This window comes from Micromys minutus, assembly GCF_963924665.1.
Source record: "Micromys minutus genome assembly, chromosome: X".
Lineage (NCBI taxonomy): Eukaryota > Metazoa > Chordata > Mammalia > Rodentia > Muridae > Micromys > Micromys minutus.
The window spans coordinates 21,658,473-21,680,182 of NC_137970.1; the positions used below are offsets into that span (position 1 = coordinate 21,658,473).

At 38.7% G+C, this 21,710-nt stretch overlaps 1 protein-coding gene across 2 annotated transcripts in view; it reads right to left on the minus strand.

The window, feature by feature from the left end:
- The window catches only part of ARHGAP6 (Rho GTPase activating protein 6), a gene marked incomplete at its 5' end in the record, with an annotated part of 484,952 nt that overhangs the window by 5,656 nt on the left and 457,586 nt on the right, over window positions 1-21,710 (minus strand). For both annotated transcript variants that reach the window (XM_080909837.1, XM_080909838.1), the window contains one exon: window positions 8,360-8,457. In XM_080909837.1, coding sequence (XP_080765963.1) covers window positions 8,360-8,457 — 98 coding nt within the window. The remainder of the gene's footprint in view (window positions 1-8,359; window positions 8,458-21,710) is intronic.

Genomic DNA, 21,710 nt, shown 5'->3' on the forward strand with positions numbered 1-21,710 from the left:
CGGTTCACTTCAGAACCACCAGAAGGGCCACAGATCAGATTATTGGGCTGATTTTAGTAGTTTCCCCTTCTTAGGTGACATTTTCTTTTCAGTCATTAATGAAAACATCTTAGTTCTTCTCTATAAGACTAAGTCATGGTTGTATATTTAGTGTTGAGAAACCATAGCCTTATTGTATGGGAGAGTCTAAGTCATTGCCCAATTCATGAGCCCACCTGAAACAATGTGTAGTTCGGACTTTGCCTCCTTTAGTGATGGGATGTCGGGTTGGGAGTGGTTTACAGACACCACAATAATTTCAGGTTATGTGTTGAACATTTCTTCTTACCAGAAATGTAGAAGACAAACATCCAGGGCCAAGGTCTAAAGGTACATTTAGCCAGGAGTTATGAGCATAAATGAGAGACCTCAGCAAAGAAAAATTTCCCTCAAGACGTCATATTGGGAGCATTTAATGATTTTATAGAAGGAGTATATTTTTATTTGTACCTAGTGTTATAATGAGCTCTGTCATCAATAATGCACACGAGGACTAGAAGGCTCAGGACCTGAAGCCCTGTGTGAGTTGTTGCATGGATGCATATGGGGTATCTGTATATTTTGCATCCCCCATCTCAGCTTATCACCCTTTCCATTGTTTTCCTTCTCCCCCCCCCCATCATATTACTTCCTATGACCCTGCTCCACTACACATACTTTTTTTCAAGATGCTTCAGATACTTCTAATGGAGCTGGTGTACAGAAGGGAATTATACTTACATTAGTTGTTGGGAAAATGCAGAACAGGCAATGTCATGTTTAGTGGTTTGGTGAAAAGGAAACAAAACAAGGGCAATCAAGAATAATTGAAACATGAACTCCCATTGCTCTCCCAGTGTTTCTTCCACTCTCATTGCTCACATTGGATCTCCCAGATCAAAGGGAGAGAGGGGCCTTGTCCCTTTCCTCTTTCCTCCATGCTGACTTTGCAAAAGGTCACTTAGCAGTTGTGAAACGAGAACGTTCTCCCCGTAATCGCGCTGCATCTCCATCAGTTGGAAATGTGCAGTACAACCTCCACTCTGGACTTTGAACTGGCTGAATCAGTCATGGGGCCTGCTGCAAACTAAGCATGTGCTAAACAATGTGAAAGATTTCAAGATGGCAACAAGAGGTTGCTACAACAAACAGGAGATCCTTTTGAGTGCTAGGCTGTTGACTGAGAAGCCATCTTTGCCTATTGAAATGGAAGCCTTGGGGTATGGCCAACAGATTGCATCTATAGAAGATTCTGATACATGAATGCTTTTAAGGTTCTCTTATAATCATATCTTCTGTCCAATCTCAATCCATATATATGAGAGAGGGCTAAAGATCTGCTAAGAGCCAAGAGAGTACCAGTAAAGATCAAGTTGTAGTGTTGAGTCAACTAGAAGTGAATTTATGATTGCAACTTTAGTATGGATGGGCCTCAACTAGTGAAAGCTGGGTAGTATACCCATCCCAGCCAACACTTAGACCTCCTCTAACCTGTATGTGCAGGACTCAGAACAGGAAATGCAGTCTGGTTGTGGGGCAGTAGGAATTAGGGGAAGTGTTTGAAGATAAACTTTGGGTATAGAGGCACACAAGTTGTTTTTACAGATGAGGGCTCCAAGAAGCTAATGTCATATCCAGGGACAGAGACAGTGCCATCTAATGACAGATGAAGCTCTCCCTTTTTGGGTTCCCCCATTGCTATATTCCAGCTATAGAAATTACATTATGGGTACACATGGGAATCGGCTTGAAAAGCATGTGGCATGCTACTTTGGACTGTACCGAGAATAACAGCTATTCAAGTTCATTATATGGTAGGGCTTGCACGAAGCTAGTCTGGAATGTTTTTGCTCCTGACCTATGATTAGAAATGACCAAGGAAAACAGGTAGTTGGTTAAAATACCGTATTTGTCTAGTAGTGCAGGTAGTAAGGTTTGGACTCCCTGTAAAATGTATTAAGCATGTGTACTTGGTGTGGTAAATTAATATTAAAAACTATATAGTTTTAACTTATAGTTAATGGCCAGTTAAAATGTTTAAAACTTCTCCTTCCTTTTGTTTTCTCAGCAGACGTGAGAGAAGGGTAGCCAAACTTGCTTATGAACCCACGTCAAAAGAATTCTCAGATGGTGACAGATATCCTCCTCTTCAGAATCTCTGAAAAAAGTCTCACATGTGTTTTTTCTGATTTGCATATAGGACCCAAAAGTTTAAGATGAGCATTACATTTAAGTTAAGTTTAAGTGAGCATTAAGATGTCTGAGTACTTGCTTATAGAAAGGACTGGCTTTGATGAGGGTAGCAGTAGCTGAGGCATTGTCTCTAAGCTTGGAGTGGTCTTTCTGTGTTTTTGGATCTTAACAGAATGTTGGCTGGGTAAGTTGCTAAACCATATGGTTGTGAGTCAGAACGTGGCTAGCTCCTTCACTTTTCATACTCAGTGTATGGTGGATCAAGGGGAGGGTTATTTAGTAGTAGGGCTGCCAGACAAGTTGGGTTTGTCTCTAAGCAGGGAGGGTAACTTTTTCGATTCTTAAACCCCTGGACCATCCCCAGCATGCACGGCCAGTCCTCGCGAACCAAACAGGAGATGAGCATGGAGAGTGAACCAACATTCTCACCCTTAGCTGCTCTCTCCAGGTCAGGGTGTAAACACGCTGGCAGGGTACTTTGAGCAAGCCTGCACTGCGGCCGGAACTACAGAACTGGTTCTGTGAATAAATGAAGAACCCCAATTCAACTCTTAGTGTTACTGGCCCAGCCCATTCACTGAACTCTCAGGCTGAGAAAGACAAAGGTATCAAATCAAAGGTGTGCTGTCTTTGTCCTTGGCTCAGTCACTCGATCGATAAACTTCAGTCTGCTGGAGTGAAACGTTTGTAATCAATCTTGTGCACTATTAATCTTGTGCACTTGTGTACCAGGAAGCAACCCATTGTCATAGCAGCACTGGTATTATGGAGATTCCCACATTAATTATGCACCGGGCAGCAAAGGTTTCCTTAGGTAGACTCCTGAGGGATAAAACACATCTTGCTAAGAGGTGCTGATGTGAATCTCACCTCTGTTCTAGATGGTAGAGGCAGTACAAGATGTAGGCAGAAATTATAGCCTAGTATATAATAGTCCACAGAGTAGAAAGGACTCCTTTAATTGTAAGTGGTGATAGATTGAAATGAATGATCCAAATGCTACTACTGTGATAAGATGAACGAAATACCACTAAACTGCAAGAAACCCATCACCATTCATAGCTGATTGATGATTCGGGTGGACTTCTATAAAGAACAAAGAGCTTATAGTTCCTAAGTTGTTCTTTGGAAGAAATAGAGGTCTTCATCCGTAACCTTGATGCACTGGTCATGCGTGTTCCTACTGTTTTTCCCTCTTATAATTTTAATAAAAACTTTGCGAAGGCCACTAACGTAATTACATTGAACTTTAAAGAGAAATACATATGGGTTTTGTTCATTTGTGTCTACTTTCTCCCAAAATGCAATTCAATTTGTTTTCACAAGTGGGTAGAAACAAATGGTCTGTCTAGTTTGGTTGAATTTCTCCTATATTTCTGGGGCAACTATGAGGATCGATAGAAAAAAGAAAAATTTTCTTTACTGTGTTTTTGTTTGTTTATTGCAAATAACAATTGTCTCATGCAATCTCTGGTGGCCTGGAACCTACTATGTAGGCTGGCCTCAAAGCTCCCTATCTTTTTGCTCCCAACTCTAAAACGCTGAAATTCCATGCCTGGCTCCTTAGGTTTTCTTAGCCCATATTTGAAAATTACAAGAACTATTATTAAAATAAATGTCTATGACATAGATAATCCAGAGCTCCACTGGGTTCCATCTCCCCAGTTGTAGATTCTTGGATCATGTTCACATCAGACTATGTTCCTTGTGCAGAGTTTCAGGGGTTCTGAAACACCTTTAGTGAACAAAGAAAACTGTGTGTTTCAATATAAACAATTTTATGTAAGGGTCATTTCTCTCCCTAGACCATTACAGAAGCAAAATATTACTAAAAAAATGAAAAAAAATATGTATATTGGAACCTTTAACACTGAAATAAGCTTCAATGTATCATTTATACACAACAATTTAATTGAATGAGTTACAAAGGGACAAAGGGGACGTTGTGACAACATGATCGATGGGTTGCCTCCATTTAGGACAGGCCCCACATTTTACCATCAGCTTGGCCTCCTGGATGGCTGAGTAAGGTATTGGGGTTTAAAAAATGTTTCTCCTTTGCTTCTTCTTGTCTACTGGGAACGAAATTTGATTTTGTAAAATATTGTATTACAATGGGGTGTCCATGACAGAATTTCTATTTCCATAAATAGTGTGTTTCCTTTGCCTCATCTTCATCCTGACCCCGCTATAACAGTTTTTGTTTAGCTTTAGAGGTCTTCATCCAACCTGCCTGGTCCTCTTAGATGAACAGTCCACTATCCTCCCCTATATTCTAACAGATTCCAGAATCAAAGAGAGGGGAGTCTGTTTTAGGGACTTCTGAAGAAAAGAGCACATCATTCTAACAAGTACACCAGACAAACTGTTAAAAAGTGGGAAGCCTAGCAACTTTGGTATTGAAAATCCCTTCTATTCCCTTCAGCACACCACATTGGTTGAAGCTAAACACTGAAGTGCATGAGGGCACGAAAAGACAATAAATTCTCTTTATTCTCACCCGATTCGGTTGGAGTACACAAAAAGGAAAAACCCAAATCAAAACAAAATACCAGGTTACAAAATAGCACAACATGTTTGTGCTTTCAAAACAGAAATAATAATAATAGTAATAATAATAATATCTCATTCTGTGCTTCATACACTGTTTCAAAAATTCATTTTGTTTCCCTTCCTAATTAAATAGTGTGACATTTCCACTTGGCCATATAGGAATCTCAACCTTTACTTATGTATGTCAACTGCGGAATGGAGGCTTCAGGGGAAAGAAAGCCAAAAGTCTTGAATGAATAAGAAGCTATGCTCTTAGACAGGATGCTATCTCTTTCTCATGGGCCATATTTTGTGATCATCTGTTATTTCATAGATATCAAGGGAGACAGTCACAATGCCCCTTATACAAGTAAGTCATTTAAGTGAACCATAGGGTGAAGTTCAGTGTAACCCAATAGTAACTTTAATCTCTAGTTAACAGATGAGAAAGCGGAGTCAGAGATTCATCAATGTCCATACTTTGTAGCACAAAACTAATAGCAATAGAGTGGAATTTGGACATAAGGAGAACTCAATCACATCTGGAAGCTTGCAAGCAGTGTCATAAATTACAGACATAGGTGATTGGTGCTTAATTGACAGGAGTACCACTGTAGCCAGCACCGTCTGTCAGTTTGATACTGTAATTTATAATCACCATAAACCTTTAATTACAGAGATACTTCATCACTGAATTCCTTTATCACTACTTTCTGATTTTAACATCACCCCACCTACCTTAGCCTGCTATTTTCGGACACACCTGCCTACCTTGTATCTTGAGACAAATGGCAACTTTGCTGTTTTGATGAAGTCTAGGACTAGCAATCTGAACACACAGACCCAGTCACATCTTTACTGAGTTCCCAAGTGCACTGCAAGTGCCTCCTTAGCCCAGAAGTCATTATGGGACTGCAAATCTATAAACCCCAAGTGAATTTATAAGCCAGAATATTTGTGATACTCCTTAATCACCCCAAGGACATGTGTTGAAGATCAAAACTCATACCACCCAAGTCTCCATGGGAATTTAAATATGGAGAAACCAAGTTGTAGATCTCAGTCAGTTCTTTGGAGTTTGGGCTACTTATGAGAATCATGTGGGGGACTTTGACAATCCCAGTGCCTAGACTGATACCCAGAATAAACTAGCAAGCACTATGCTGATGGAGAGTCTCACAGCTGTTATTTACAATCTCCATGTGTTTGGAATGTGCAGGTTAGTCTGAGACTATGCCTAAGTACTGGTAATCTTGAATTCTGTTCCATACTGAATAATATACCTCTCCACCAGGTTTGAATGCACAAGAAGTCAAGAAAATGCCTTGGCATTTTAAGCTTCCTGCACTCCAAATGTAAACCATTGGCCAGTACAACAATACCACAGGTTAGCTTGCTGGAAATACAGAATCCCAATCCTCTCCAGTACAATAACATCAAATATGATTTGCACAAATATCTTTAATTTACTTCATAGCATTAGTAGGGGCCTTCTGGACTATTCTTTGCCTTTGCCTAGAAGAAAACAAACCAAAAGAAAATCCACAAATAATCTTCCTTCTCTTCTCCTCCCATAAAGAGTCACTCATACAAGGATTGGGAACAAAAGATGAGAGAACAGTTGCACAGCTCAGTGCGGGCTTAATATGTGCTGGTCCTTCCTAAGAGCAGAGAAGGGAAGGTTCTGTTCTTACCTTGGCATTTATATACCAAAAGCATTTGTGAAAACCACTCTGCATTCATGTTAATGGTTCTTTCAAAAATCAAATGTACCTATCTAAATACCACCACACAAAGGAAGAAATTTGGACAGTCAAATGTCTTTTTTTTTCTCCAGGTTAATGCTTTTGAGATTTCCTACCAAAGAGCAACAGAATGTTATAAATGAAAATTAACTAGGGAGTTACAAATAGAAACATCACTGTTTTTGTTTTCTTGCCTGGAGTAGAGAAACAAGTGAGGTTATTAAAATTCTGGTAGCATATGGTTTGTTGGGGAGAAATGAGAATTTACCCCTTGATGGGAGTTAGAAATCAAGGAAATATTCAAGTGCATTTCCAATTCTCTGGTATGAAAACAAGACAATAAAAGGCAGGTCCATTTGTACTTTTTATAGATTTATCTTTACTTGTGCTTCTTGGAACTTGAATCCAAGCAGAACATCTTACTTGAACCAGAAATTTCCTTGATATTGATTGGCACAGAAATTGATTTTTTTTACAGTGCATTTGAAAGGGTGATCTGATTACAAGCCTTTCCTAGTACTGCTGGAATGGGAGGGAAGCTGAATTTAGCTAGGTTATTAATGTACTGGCCTGCAAAGAATGAGATTAAACAATGGAGAATTTCTTTTCTTTACATCTCTCTAAACAGTATAATTTTATTATCGCCTGAAATAATTTGAAAGGAAAAGTAATCGCATTTAAAAATTAGTCTTGAGAAATAGCTGAAAATGTCTTATTTCTAAGTTATATCAAGATAAACCCTAAGTTTAATAGAAATCTATGACTGACAAAGAAAAAAATTATGTTAGGCTAAGGCAAGTCATTGGTTCTAGGCTTAAGGCTACTTTTGAAGTCAATAGAACATGGGCAAATGTGTCCTAGACTTACGGATTAAAAGCATAGCACAGTGATACTTTCAAGAGAGAACAGAATCAACTCTTCCTGTCTTAACTTTAAGGTTGGGTGTTTGTATGATGATGGTGCTTCTGGTTGGTGTACCCGTATCTGGGCTTTTCCAAATGTTTAGCACCTCCAAAACGCTCTGCCTCTGCAGCAGCTGCTGGGATTAAACATAAAATCTGAATAAGGAACCCATTTCTGTGTTCCTATCAAGGCAACATAGTGGCAAGCCATAGCTTACAGCATGCCTTGCGCTTTCCTGATTGCAAACTTGGATAGTGTGCATTTTCATGAAGACAATACAAGCTATACATAATCACAGAGCTAGAAAAGTACACACTTCTCACTGCAAATGGACCCTTAGGTCTCAGCAAAGGTTGCTCTTATCGTTTGGAAATGGATTGCTCCCATCTATAAATTTGCACAAGGAAGACCCCAGCCCCCAGAAAGCCTACAGGACATTAAGGGCATTTATCTTCTAGCTGGCATGCCCAGATTTTTGACATTGTACCACAACATTGTCACTGACATAGTTGATCATTAGGATCAACGTTGACTTACAAAGACAAAACTTTATAATGTTTTCATAGGTTTGTGATTTCATATTGGGCTGAGTTCTTAGCTATTCTGAGGCACACACTGCTGGAGGACACAATTTGGTCATGCCTGCTCTGCTAGAATCATATATGCACATTATCTTCCTTTGAGCTTCTTGACAGTGGTTTAGCACACCCCCACACACACACCCAGTGAATACCATCAGAAGTTTCCAAAGGTACTAGAGAAAGTTGAAACAAACAAGAAACATCTAGGGAAGTGGTAAGTCAGTAAGACTAAAATGATTTCTGCTTAGGTAGATTGATGAGATTTGCAAAGTTGTCAAAGGTGTCCCTCTGCATGCAGATATGGCTACTTTTCAAATTCTTTAGATATGGAATGAAAAACTAAAATCTCCAAAGTGGCTTCAGAAGCTGGAAAATTTGTATACTCACGAGGATTGAGAAGCCTTTCTTCTGAGCAAGTAGTCCACAACATCCGGATCTGTCTCCAGAAGGCTGATCAGCACTTCGTTCTGGAGATCTGGGGGAACCTGCAAGAGCCAAATGTTGAGGCATAAGCAAAAAACCTGCCAAACATGCAAAGCATGGCCTCACTACCTTTATGTCAGCACACACCAAGGCTTTGAATCTTTAAGAAAGCAGACTGATTTATTTGTTTAACCAAGGCCTATACCAACCCACACAACATGTTTACATCTCAGAAAAAAACTAGAAGATTATCTTGTAATCACACTCCATCCAAAATGTCATATGCCTGGAAATCCTGTCTATTCATAGACTAGATTTTCCTGGCTTTGAGTATGCAAACCATCATGGGTAAGAGGAATGGTGTTCATGATTTATATCTAAGTGAAGATACTTTCTAAAGTTCATGTGTTGAATTATGCAGAAAGAATGGGTATAAATTATGATTGTCTTGAGATTTTCTGGAACACACCGTCAGCTCATTAAGTTTTCATATCCTTGAGCCACAATCCTTAAATTTTAGGTCTATCATTTTAGTTGTAGGACTTTTATCATTATACATTAACAAGGACCTGTTCGTCGCAGTTTACCCATCTGTAAAATGGGAATTACAGTAATAACCCAAAGAGTTGCTAATGTAAATAAATGACTTGTTTTTGTATTGACACTTTTCAACAATCCACAGTCAATGATAAACACTCCAAAAAACCAAAACCAATGCTGGCAACCTCTCTGCACAGGCTATGATGATTCAAGTTTGCCATTCCTCATTTCTTGTTCCCAACCCCTACTGAATATTTCTTGCATCACAATTTCATGGGCACCAACAGGAACATTATATATGAATACCATACGTCTCCCAGCCTAATCCACAATGCCTTCAAAGCCAGTCTTAAGTCAGTTATGTGGAAATGTTCTATGGGACAAGATTGAACCCAGCTCTGATGCGCAGTTTTCTACTCTATAGACCCTGCTGACTCAAGTAGAAGCAACTCAGACTACTGGGAGAAACTACATTTCTTACATGTAAATGCCAAGAGAAGAGTTTTCAAAACCACAGGGACAAGTCTTCTGAGACTAAGTGGTTGGAGGAAGAATTTGCCTTCTGCCTCTTGCACTACTCAGTTGTTCTTGAGTTTAGAGAAGCTGGAAACAATCTTATTAATAAAAACAGAGATGAGAAAGGAAGAGAATGCCTTCCTTTTCTCATAAATCTGGTCCTCCTACTTCATCCTGAATCCTCATGAACGAGATTGTCAAATTCTAGTCACATAGCATAAAATCTCCAAGGCGAATCCAAGCCTATGCTTTGTCTACTCCCAGTCATAGCCAGGAGGTCATCTTGACTTCCTGTGTTTGCTACTTCTTCCCTCTCCTTCCATTCCAACTGCAGTGTCTAAAGTTCAAGCCTTCATTACCCCTTTGTAGTGTTCATCTGTTAGCCATTAGCACCCTCCATTCCCCTCTTCTTAGAAAAGTTATATCCTAGTCCTTTCCGGAGAACCAGCTACTCTCCAAACCTTGGCTCCAGGGTGAAGTGTACCTTATTTTAAATTGACCAACCATTCCATTCCCAGAGCAGCACATCTGCCTGGGAAATAGGCATGTGGCTCTACTAGAGGCAATACAAAACCACGAGACAAGAGACAGAGCCTCCAGCCACGAAAAGCCTGAGCATTCTGCTGACATTTCAACAAATAATACCCAGGACGCTGGATTGATCTCGATAACATTTGTATTCTGGGTGACGCTATATGCCTGATGTCACATTCAACTTTCAACTCTACAGTCATCTGAACATTCAAATTCCATAAACTAGTTTGTGTTTCTAGAGGAAAAGGAACATATATAAAATTGATAGTCTTTTCCTGCGGTAGCTTGCTAACCTGAACTCAATTTCCTCAAATTGTGTACCAAAGTTTTCCACATGGTTGGAAGATCTTCACTCCAAACTCTTTTTATTCTTCCAGCTGAAACTACATCTTGCTGAGACCACATCTGGATTGCCCTCCTAAGTAGGTAGCTCCCATGTTCACCTCTAGCAGTGGTTCAGATTCCTCTAGTTCAGAACCACAATGGTTCTCTTTCTGGCACTCTCCCCTGTCCATTCTTTTCATTCATTGCATCAATATTTGGTCAGTGTATACAGAGTAAATACCAGGATAGGAATTTTAAGGATTCAGCTACAGACCAAACAGACAAGAATCACTGCCTCTGTGGATCTGGCAACAAACTTAAATACACAAGGAAAGTACAACATGAGTACTGTAGAGAACAGCAAACAAGGGTGACAAGAAATGCTGAAAGAGGTATAATATTAATTGGGATAATGATGTTATGGGAAACGACATTTTGGGGGGGGGAGTAAAGTTGGAGAATATTACTCCAGGCAGAAGAAAGAAATTAATGTCAAAAGTCCTGAGTCTGGAACAGTGAGCCTCTAATAAGACTGTAAGAGTGGAGGAAGAAGTGGGTGGTAGGGGCGAAGCAGGTAGCCAGGGCCAGATGTTTCAGAGTCCTTTTGATCATGATTCAGATGTCGGCTTTTGTTCCAAGTGAGTGGGGAGCTACTAGAGATCTCCATCTATGACTAACACAATCGTTATCAGTTATTTTACTTCTCAGTGGAAAGTAGATTGAATGGAAAGCCAGGGTTGAAGCAAGAAAAATTAATAGGGACAACTGATGAGTTCCAATCAGTAATACTGCTGCTGAATCAGGATGGCCAGATGATGAGGAATATTTAGATCTTCAACATGATGGAGACAATGGTGACAATTTAAGTTAATTTATTGGAAGGAAAAGAAGATAATGAGAGACAGACAGAAAAGATGCTTTCAAGTTTTGTGGCTTGGGTAATGATATGGAGAAACTATTGATTGAATTTGAGATGCCAAAGGGGGAGAAGGTTGAGCAAAGTTCAGGAGTTTGGCTTTGATGCGATAATGATGATAGGTCTATGAGACATCCAAGCGGAAGTTTCTAGTAGGCAGCCAGAAGTGAGGGCTTGGAATTCAGTTTATAGTACTGTCTGGGCAGAGAAATATGAAAAACATGTACAGATGGCATTTAGAGCTCTGTGATTAAAACAATGATCTGAGAACTAATAGGGGATGAGAGGAAAAAAGTGTGGGTATTTTAAAAGCATGATAGATTGCATTTTTACTATATTAGATAAATTAAGCAATTGAAACCCTATCATTTTAAGTGTATGTTCCAGTTATTATGATCAAATAGACAAATATAATTCTATCCATTTAAAAAGTAATATATAAGGGTGAAATGAGGACTATATTTATGTTTTTAATGTTCATGTATTTAATGTGTGTGAGTGTGCATATGCAGGTCAGAGGACAAGTTGTGGTAATCAGATTTGTGTTATAAACAACTTTAATCACCAAGCTATCCTGTTGGCCCCAAGAGAGAGAATTACAAAAGCAAAGGAATAGCATCTTGGCATTTTGGCATGTATTTGTAAGGCTGAAGGAGAAGGCATAAGTATGAGGTCACATGTGGGCTACATATTAAAACCCCAAGTCAAGGGAGCAAAGGGTGGGGCTGTTCAGTAGATGAGTGCTTGCTCTGCATTGGTGAGACCCTAAGATTGATCTCCAGCAGTGGAAAAAAAGATGAGCAAAGCAGAAGTAATAGAAGCTGAAAATGTATATCTTGAACTGATTTTTATATTAAAAAAAAAACAGGGGCAAGAAGGAAAATGCTCACGTATTCATACAGTGAACTCAGTTTAAAATTTGTTATGCATAGGTATGTAATACATAGCTTTGCTCTAAGCATCAATATGTTCTGACTGAGAAATTAACAAGAGTGCATGCATGTCCTTTGGAGGGATACAAGTACTGAAGTCCCAAGTTCCTGCGAGTATATTGTTTGTCATAATGACAAATTATCAGTGTGGAGAATCAGAAAAACTGGCAATATTCTAATAGGTTACAGGAAGTGTCCTTATTTAAAAGATAACATGCAGTACATTTGGTTGAACTATCCTGCATCTTTGAGTTTTTACTCATTCAACTAGGTTTGACTGCCAAGCATTATAGTTGTTGAGGGTTATTTTATGTAGTAGACGTGAATTTTCCTTGGTAACAAATGCACATAAAATTGGACATGGCTATAAATCTATATATAGTTTTTTTTTCTGAAAGTCCCAGGATAGTATTTTGGCTTGGAGAAAGGATTTACATATACACACAATGAGATAGCTAAGGAAGGAAGTCCACCACTTAATGAGCAGACAGTCTTTTCTTATGTAGTCTTCAAAACTAACTTGAGTACATAGAATTTATTAACTGGATTATTTACTTTAAATCCCATTTTTTGTTACATAGTGATTTAAAGAACCTTCTAGTACTCATAATAAAAGCAACATTTTTCCTTGAGATGAATATCCAGCGTGGGGGAGAGGAGATATGGAGATAGAACTGATAACCTGAATAGATTTTCAAATGTTCACATCATAAGCTGCAACTGGCATCCTTTCCAGTGACTTCCCATTTTCTGTCTGTGTGCTTTTTATTTAGTACAATTTAGTAAAATATAGTTAAACTACAGACTCGATTCAATTGGATAAACATTAATTTAGGGACTTCATAGGGATGCAAGACCCCAGTAAATAAACTAGCAGACAAAAGCAGCTTCAAAGAACAGGGTGATACCTAGCCTCCTCACTCTTGGAGAGTTGTGCACAAGTGTTTCCTAGCAGTGGTTTTTAATGGGGCTTCTGTTTATCTCCGAAGACCCTAAATTAATAGTAACTGAAGGTTCCTTTATACAAGCTGGTCACTTCTTCCCACTATCACAAGAGTGGAGTTGCTGTCTAAGAAGTATCTGACTCTACAGCCTGTGTGGTCTGATTCTGGTTGTGTTGTTCATAATTAAGGCAAACTAGGACATGTCAAGGGTATTCTTGTGCTTATATCTGCAATCCGGTTTGCTTGCTCTACTAGTCCTGTTTCCCTTTAGAACAAGATATTACAAAGGTTAACACAACTGAAAACACTTTAGTGAGATATATATATATATATACATATATATATATATATATATATGTATGTATATATATATATATATATATATATATATACATACATATATAACACTAAAGATGTGTATGAAAAGATAAATTTGAATATCATGAAGAAGAATAATACCACATCTTTACAACTCCAGTGAACTTGAAGCAGGTCCTTGTATTCTTCCCACTTATGTTGTTTCTTTTCCATCAGATCCTGTCTTAGGGTATCCATCACTGTGATAAAACACTAGGACAAAACTCAAAGGAAAAAGTTTCTTTTGGCATACAACTCTCAGGTCACAGTGGCAATCCCTGAGGAAATCTAGGGCAGGAGTTCCCAGATGGCACTTAGAGGCAGGAACTGAAGCAGAAGCCATGGAGGAGTGTTGTTCACTGTCTTCCTAGCCTGAATGTGTATAGAACTCAGGCCCACCTGCCCAGAAGTGGCATTTTCCTGGCTGGACTGGGCCCTTTGCCCATCAATTATTAATCAAGAAAATGCCCCATAGGCCAATCTGGTGGGGATGTTTTCTCAAAGAAGTTTCTTCTTTCCAAAAGACCATAATGTGTGTCACGTTGACAGAAAAAACTAATGATATCAGACCTCACGACTTTTTACTGGGAAGTCCTGAGAAGGCAGGTCTCCTGAAGGCAGGGATAGTTTCAGATGTAGACTTGGACTGTGGTAGGCTCTGCTAGTTAGTCTTGCTTAACAGTAGGGCAAGATCATATGTGTATTCCTGATTAACTGCCCCAAGGCACCAAGATGCGGAAAAGGTTTTCCTTTATATTAAAAAGGGATACATGAGAAAAAGAATACTTTTCTTCATCAATCAACTCTTTATGTTGAAATGAAAACAAAAGAAAACAGAAAAAAAAAACCCAACCAAACAAAAACCCAACTAGTTTAAAATGATCCTTCACTTAATTCATTGTTTGCCATCAAAATCTCGATTGGATTTTAGTCAAAGACTTGGTAATTTTAGCCATTTTCTAGGGGTACCATTTATGGTTGTGTTTATCTGGAGACTCAACTCCTTAGATTTTAATGTGTTCTTTCAAAGCATAATGTTATTCCAAAAATCAAAAGAACTTTGTACTCCCTCGCTTCAGCGAAAAAAAATGTAAACACGGCACATAGGAAAGAGTAAAACTGTCACAATTAAAATCTACCCTATCAAATTAAAAAGGAAATCTTGAATGATTGCCAAGAGTCTATAAACCACCAAGAGGGAAAAATAGTTTTCTCCATAACAAACCATTAGGTGCTCCCTGAACAGCAGATCCCAGGACCCAGCCCTACCATATACACCACTGGGTGTTCCACAGGGATCCAGCCCTTTGCACTTGACCAAGAAGAGTGCTTTGGCATTTTCAAATTCTTAACACTCCCCAGCAAAAGTAAATGCCACTGGGAGTCATGATCAGTACATTTTAGCTAACAAGCTGAAAGGAATCACTTTGGCTGTTAAGGATTGCAAAAGCTCAAATAAGGTCAGAATCAATGCAAAACCTTTCGTGTGGCTCTGTTGTGACAAGTGTGTTCATTATTTTAGAAGGATCTGGGTGTATGTGAAAATTCAGGAGGAATTCAACTTGGTAAATATTTCTTTGCTTTTGTTTTTTAAACAGGTTCTCAGGCTGTATGTACCTCAAGCCTGGAACTCACTATGTTGCCTAAGGTGTTCTCAAACTCATAGGAATCCTCCTGACTCAGTCTCCTGAATGTTGTCATTAAAGGTATAATCCATGCCACCCTGACTTCGGTGAATTTTTTTTTTTTCAGTGAAATTTCTGAAATATTTTTGGGGGCAATGGAAGAACCTTAGTGAACAAACACAGTGAAAGGTCCAAATAGTTTTCTCAAGGATGATACAAGTAAAATAGCAACAACAAAAATCAAAACAAAAAAAAAAAAAAAAGAAGAAAAATTAGCAGGGCACCATGGCAACCTGTGAAAGGCAATAGAAACAGCTCAGGAGTAATGATTGGTTCTCTCTACCTGGATATGATGTCAATAGACAAACTGTCGTGGTCTTTTCAAACAAGGACTGGTGAGCAAAGCACCAGCAGGAACTCAGCCTGTCTACTGTGCATACCTGCTGGCTTAAACATGAAGTTGGAGATGCTCTGAGTAGCTTAGAGCCATGGAGAATGTTAAAGATCACCTGGCTCCACACTTTTTCTTTGTCAACACTAGGCCTCCTTATCCAAGATTCTGAATCCAAGTTCCTCTGTTCCTTTTTCCCCTGTGGCCAGGCATTATGCTTTGAAAATAAACTACTTAGTCATGGCATTGCTTAGACGTGCAAACTTGTCTTACTCCTTATGGAATATTGGTAGTATCTAGAGAAGCCGATGTTGTACATAGCTCAACTTAGGACATAGAACTGGTGGATATTTTTACTCTCTTGAGATGGGAACAGAAAGCATACACAATCAGAGGGATGCATTGCCTGGGGTGATTTCTTGTTTGATAACTTGGATGACAGCCTTGGAGTGACCCACAAAGAGATTCTAGAGAAATGCAATCCACACCAGGGAATGAAAAGAACACAAAGCAAAATTTGTCTCCCAGACAAGCTTGTGGGAACCTCACCATAGCTTCTGACCTTTTTTAAATTAATTTTTTTCATAAAATATATTTAAAATATGGGTTGCTTCATAAATTAACATGTCTCCTGACCTTTGCTGCCAGTCGTGCATATTTAAAATTTCCCGAGTGCCTTTATTGCTTCTCTAGCTTTGGCTGATGAGCAAGGCGATGAGAATAGGCTTCTTTTCCACTGCACTAAAGACATATCCAGTGCATCTTCTCTTCCTTGCCCTTTCCTGAAAAAACTCTTGGTTCCATGGAATATGTGCCCTTAGCACAGGCCTACAGCTTTCCTCACTCTGCTCTAAAACTCTCATTTATTCCAAGAGTAAGGAGTTCTTTTCACTGGGATCTCACAGAAGCATGAGCTTGCACACCAAGTAGTGTGCCAATGATTTCCTCAGTGTATATATATATATACACACACACACACACACATTTAACTTGGGATACCAATGAGCCTTTCTGTAGACAAATGATTCTCGTCTTCCATTTCTGGTATTTTCCAAAAGTACCATTTAAACCAATTTTGAAATAGCTATTGACAGACCTGCAGAGTCATGATGTAGAAGTGTAGAAATTATGGGGGTAGGGCACTGGACCAAAGCAATACAGTCACAGTATTCAAGACATAATTATTGAATGCTATCTTCTGCCAAGTACTTTCTAGATGCTGTGGGTTTCAGTGTATAGAACAACCTGAAATTTCTTTTTTCATCAGGTGTAATAGTGCATGCCTGAATTCTTAGCACTGGACAGGAGAAAGGTAGAAGAAATGTGAGCTTAAAGCTAGCCTGGAGTATAGTGGGATAGCATGTATTAATGAGCAAACAAAAATACATGTCATTATAAGATTTGTTTATGGTTTCAATTATCACAATCAATAAGTAACTTATGGTATTAATTTAAAAGCTATTAATGTGGCCAGGTGGTGGTGGCACACACCTTTAATCCCAACACTACAGAGGCACAGGCAAGAAGATCTCTGTGAATTCAAGGCCAGCCTGGTGTGGTCTATAGAGAGAGTTCCTGGACAGCTAAGACTATACAGAGAAACACTGTCTCAAAAAACCAAAAGGAAAAGAAAAAATTTCAATGCCATGGAAAGAAAAAGAAGAAGAAGCATAAGGAGGGGAACAGGAGGTGACACATGCTATCAGGTGATAGTATTATTTGCAATGGCCAATTGGCTTTTTTCCAAGGCAGCGCCTGAATGTGTGTGATAATCGGTTACCATATGACTTAAGTGTCATGGTAGCAGCAGTTGGATTTTTGAGCCCAGTATATGTCAGTCTTGTGCTACATGCCTCTTCTAAGTGACATGGGATACATGTCATTTCTAAGTTTCAAAACAATGACGTAAAAAGTTGGCTCTCTAATTTTATTGTTTTTTACAAAAGAAAGATGAAGGCTTAGAGAAATTAATTTTGGGGTCAGAGTTTATATCACACACACACATACACACACACACACACACACACACACACACACAGAGAGAGAGAGAGAGAGAGAGAGAGAGGGAGAGGGAGAGAGAGAGAGAGAGAGAGAGAGAGAGAGAGAGAGAGAGAGAGAGAGAGAGAGAGAGAGAGAGAGATCTCAGAGGCAATCTGCATTTTAATAACTCATCCCAAAGTTCACGGTCTTTCTACCCAATCTGTATTTCCCAATATGTGGTTTCCTTAGGCACGGTAGGAATCTAGTTATATCTCCTGAAGGGATTCATTAGAAAGTGCTGATTCCAGGGCCCTGCTCTATTCAATTCAATCTTCTGGGAAGTAGCTTAGGAATCTGAATGTCTAACAAGATTTCTTGCAAACTCTGTTGTACAGTGAAGTTTGAGCACTACTGTTACAATTTTTGCCTTGGTCTTTTTAAGGAGGCAGGCTGAGATATTGTCTTAACCAGTAACCTGGGCTGGCATGAAATTCACTCTGTAACCCAGACTGGCCTTTAGCACCTTGAACATGTTTTTGCCTCAGTCTCCTAAGCAGTAATATTATAAACATAAGCCACTACATCATACTTTGCCTGTGACCATGAAGATTGTCAGCAGGTTTTATTTTCAAAGACTTAGAAACAAGTGGTGAATATGACTATTAAAACAAACAAACAAACAAGCAAACACTAAACACACAAAATCCCCATGTTCTTACTCTTTGAGGGTACAGATCCCAAGACCCCATATATACAGGGTAAGAACTCTGTCAGTTAGATATAGCTTCAGATGCTAGACGATTCTTGAATAACAATGTCCTGTGAATTTAGGTGTCTCTTTAATACTGTGAGTCAAAGCCATATTCTTTCTTGACTTTTCCCATTTCCCATTAACTCAAATTCTGGTCACACAGGAAATATTCTCAGCATTATCTAATGAAGGGCATGCAGAACAGCATTTATATCACTGGTAGATTTCTTGGGGTTTCTAGATCCTTTCCACCAGTTCTATGGAATGACTGCTTGCATGGTGCTTTGTTGTTTTAAGGAAAAGCTCACAGCCCTCTCTGCTAATAAACCTTCATTTCTAATGTCTATGGTAGCAGTTTATCCCTTTTCCAGCTCATAAACCTTGCCAGGGACCATGAAGAGTCAGCTAACAGGCTCTGTCTGTCTAGCTTCATCACTATTCGGGGTAGCAATTATTCGAAAAGAATTAAAAAAAAATGAATATACCAAACAAAATTGTACACATATACAGCTGGGTAGTTATCTGCTCAGATATATGAACTTACATGATCCTTGGTATAATTAAAAAGATTCTAAATGGCAATGCACGGCAAGAAAATTTTTAAAATGAGATAAAATTAACTTTCTTTCTAGGCTTTTAAAAAATATGAAAGGAGAAGTCAGTTCTGGAGCGCTGAACCATATACATGTTAGACCTAAGAAAGGATCACATATAGCATCCATTTAACACTAGCTCCTGATAACTAAAGAAAAAGAAATCAAAGATGAGGTCATGGAACTAACATAGCAGAGACAGGATTGCAGTCAACTTTTTTGGTTCCACTTTATTTGTACAGATCCTGATTTGGGATCTATGTCATTCTCCCCTTCCATTTCTTCCACTGTTCTTTGTTTCCAGTAGAGTTCACACAGTCCATCCAAGGCGATCAGACATGATTATACTGATGGTTAACTTACATTAAGGAAAGTGTACTTGATTCTTGCTTGCCCAAACTTTTCCTACATGTAATAGTAAGGACTTGTAGGAAAGAAATCATATATCACACAGCTACTATTAAGTCACTTATGAATCCAATAAGTGTTTATCCTAGTTCTACCATGCTATTAGCACAGCAGTACTAACTACATGTCTAGAAAATATTACATTGTAGTGAGGATAAACATAGCAAAAGAGAAAAATTAGCAATGTTCTTTATTAGTAGTGGGGACATCTAAGGAGAAAAAGAGGAGAGGGTGACTATGAAGTCAGGGTGGTTGTCCCCTCCCCACACATGTAAGGGTGGAAGCATTAGATTTTGGACATCAAGATGGGTTTCTTTAAGAAACAGAAAACAGCTTATGCACATAATGCCCAAGAGAATCTCACCATCAATATCTGCAGAGAATGATAAAAATAACGCCAGGTTTGGGAAGTATCACAAGAGACAGAATCCTGATGTTTTGCTGCTGTCTCGAGACCGTTCCAGGTGGCCGGAAGTGGAGGAAAGAGGGATGACATAATTACAGTGACCTCCGCTTTTCAAGGAGATCAGGAAGCATTTGGTTAGTGTCTGAGGTGAAAAAAAATTCCTGATGGTTTGTGGTTTCATATAAAGGAAAACTTTGCTTAGGATACAGAATTGAAAGACCCGAATTAAGATAGATGAGAGATATTATTTTGTTAAAAAGTCCACAGAACATGAAGTAATGCCAAGACAACTTGGCAAGATGATATGTGACTTAAAACTTGATGAAAATATTGAAAAGTTCAGGCATTTGATTCATCCAAATATGTAATTAATTATGAGAATTTGGACTGAAGTGTGAAATTTATATAGTTGATGACTAATTCAACATTTTTGAGAGTATTCCATGTGCAACACATGGACAATGCTTCAGACACACAATGGGGAGCAAGATGCTACTGTTATTCATTGTGGTAAATGTGCTTCCTCTTCCGTCTGGGCTTCTATCCAGAGTACAACTCCCAACTTCCCTTGCAGTTAAATAATATCTGTGGATAAGTTCTGGCCAAGAGAATTGAGTACATATGATGGACACTCCTTTAAGGTATACTTTAAAAGCCTAGATAGACCAGAAACTTGCAGTACAAGGACCTGGGTTCCCCAGCCACATTCTATGAGGCAGTCTACCAAATGTGAGATAAAACATAATGATACTCATGTCTCTAGTGATAAAATACTGAGATTCAAGGCATATCATGTTACTAAACAAATATGATTATTAATTAACAATTGGATAGATATTTTTAGTCCGTATAATTTTTTCTCATAGCAAATGATTCTGGCCATAAACTTTAAGAATTAGATTCTTTCCCATTTCACGGGGGTGTACTTAATGCTTGAGGGGTACTGAATAACTTGGTCTCAACATACAGGTAAGACAAATAGGGAAGCTATTCCAAATCACTAACATTTAAATATCCAATATAAATGAATATAGGACAAGCATGTCAATAAAGCAACTGTTAAACATATGATAAGTATAGATAAATTATTTAGGAGATTCAAAAGAGGTAGCTAGCGTTCTAAAGTAAAGGAGCCACAAAAGATCCTAATGAAATAATCCTTAACCTTCCTAATGCTGTGGCCCTTAAATATAGCTCTTCATGTTGCAGTGATCTCCAACCATAAAATGATTCTGTTGCTACTTCATAACTAATGTTGCTGCTGTCATAAATTCTAATGCAAATATTTGTGTTTTCCAGTGGTCTTAGGTGGCCTCAAAGGGCTTGTAACCCCCAGATGGAGAACTGCTTTTCTAGTGGAATAGGCAGGCTTTACTGCATTTTCAAATTATCAAAGAAATAGCAAATGAAAAATGGAGAACCTTCCTGTAAAATTTGACATGCAATCTGAGTAGAGAACAGAAATAGAAGAAAATTGGCATTTTTTCCCCTGATGTTTAAAGGGATGTGTGAGCAAGCAGTGCAGTTTTATGATGGAAAATAGGAACTGGTAATTCATTACAAATAGAAAAAAAATACCAAGTGCCTACGAAATGAAGGACTTTCCAAGAGTGTACAGAGGATACAGAGAGGAGATAACAAGGACACAGCCATTGCTGTGAAGGCACTGATAATGTAGCAGAGGAAATGGCATACATGACCACAGCACAATGCTGAGCAAGATAAACATACACAAGAATGGTGATGGGCTTCAGGAGATAAATAAGCGACGTGGGAAGTGACATTGGAAGGGCACTGGGAAGAAAGGCGCCATTCCATACAGGAGGTGCGGTGTCAAGGTTGACCTTGGAGAAATCATGTCACCATGGCTGGTTATGAAGAGATGAATTCAGAGAAAACAGAATTCCAAAAGAGCTGTGTTTTAGTAACAGTTTGAGCAAGAACTACTGTTTGTCAGTGACTAAATCTTTACATGTGATTATTATTTAAGAGATGACAAAATAAATTTTATACTTTCTGTATGATAGCTAGGACATGGAATCAAACTTGTAGTGATACCAGAGTAATAGAAATTTCTATAACTGCCTAACATACAATT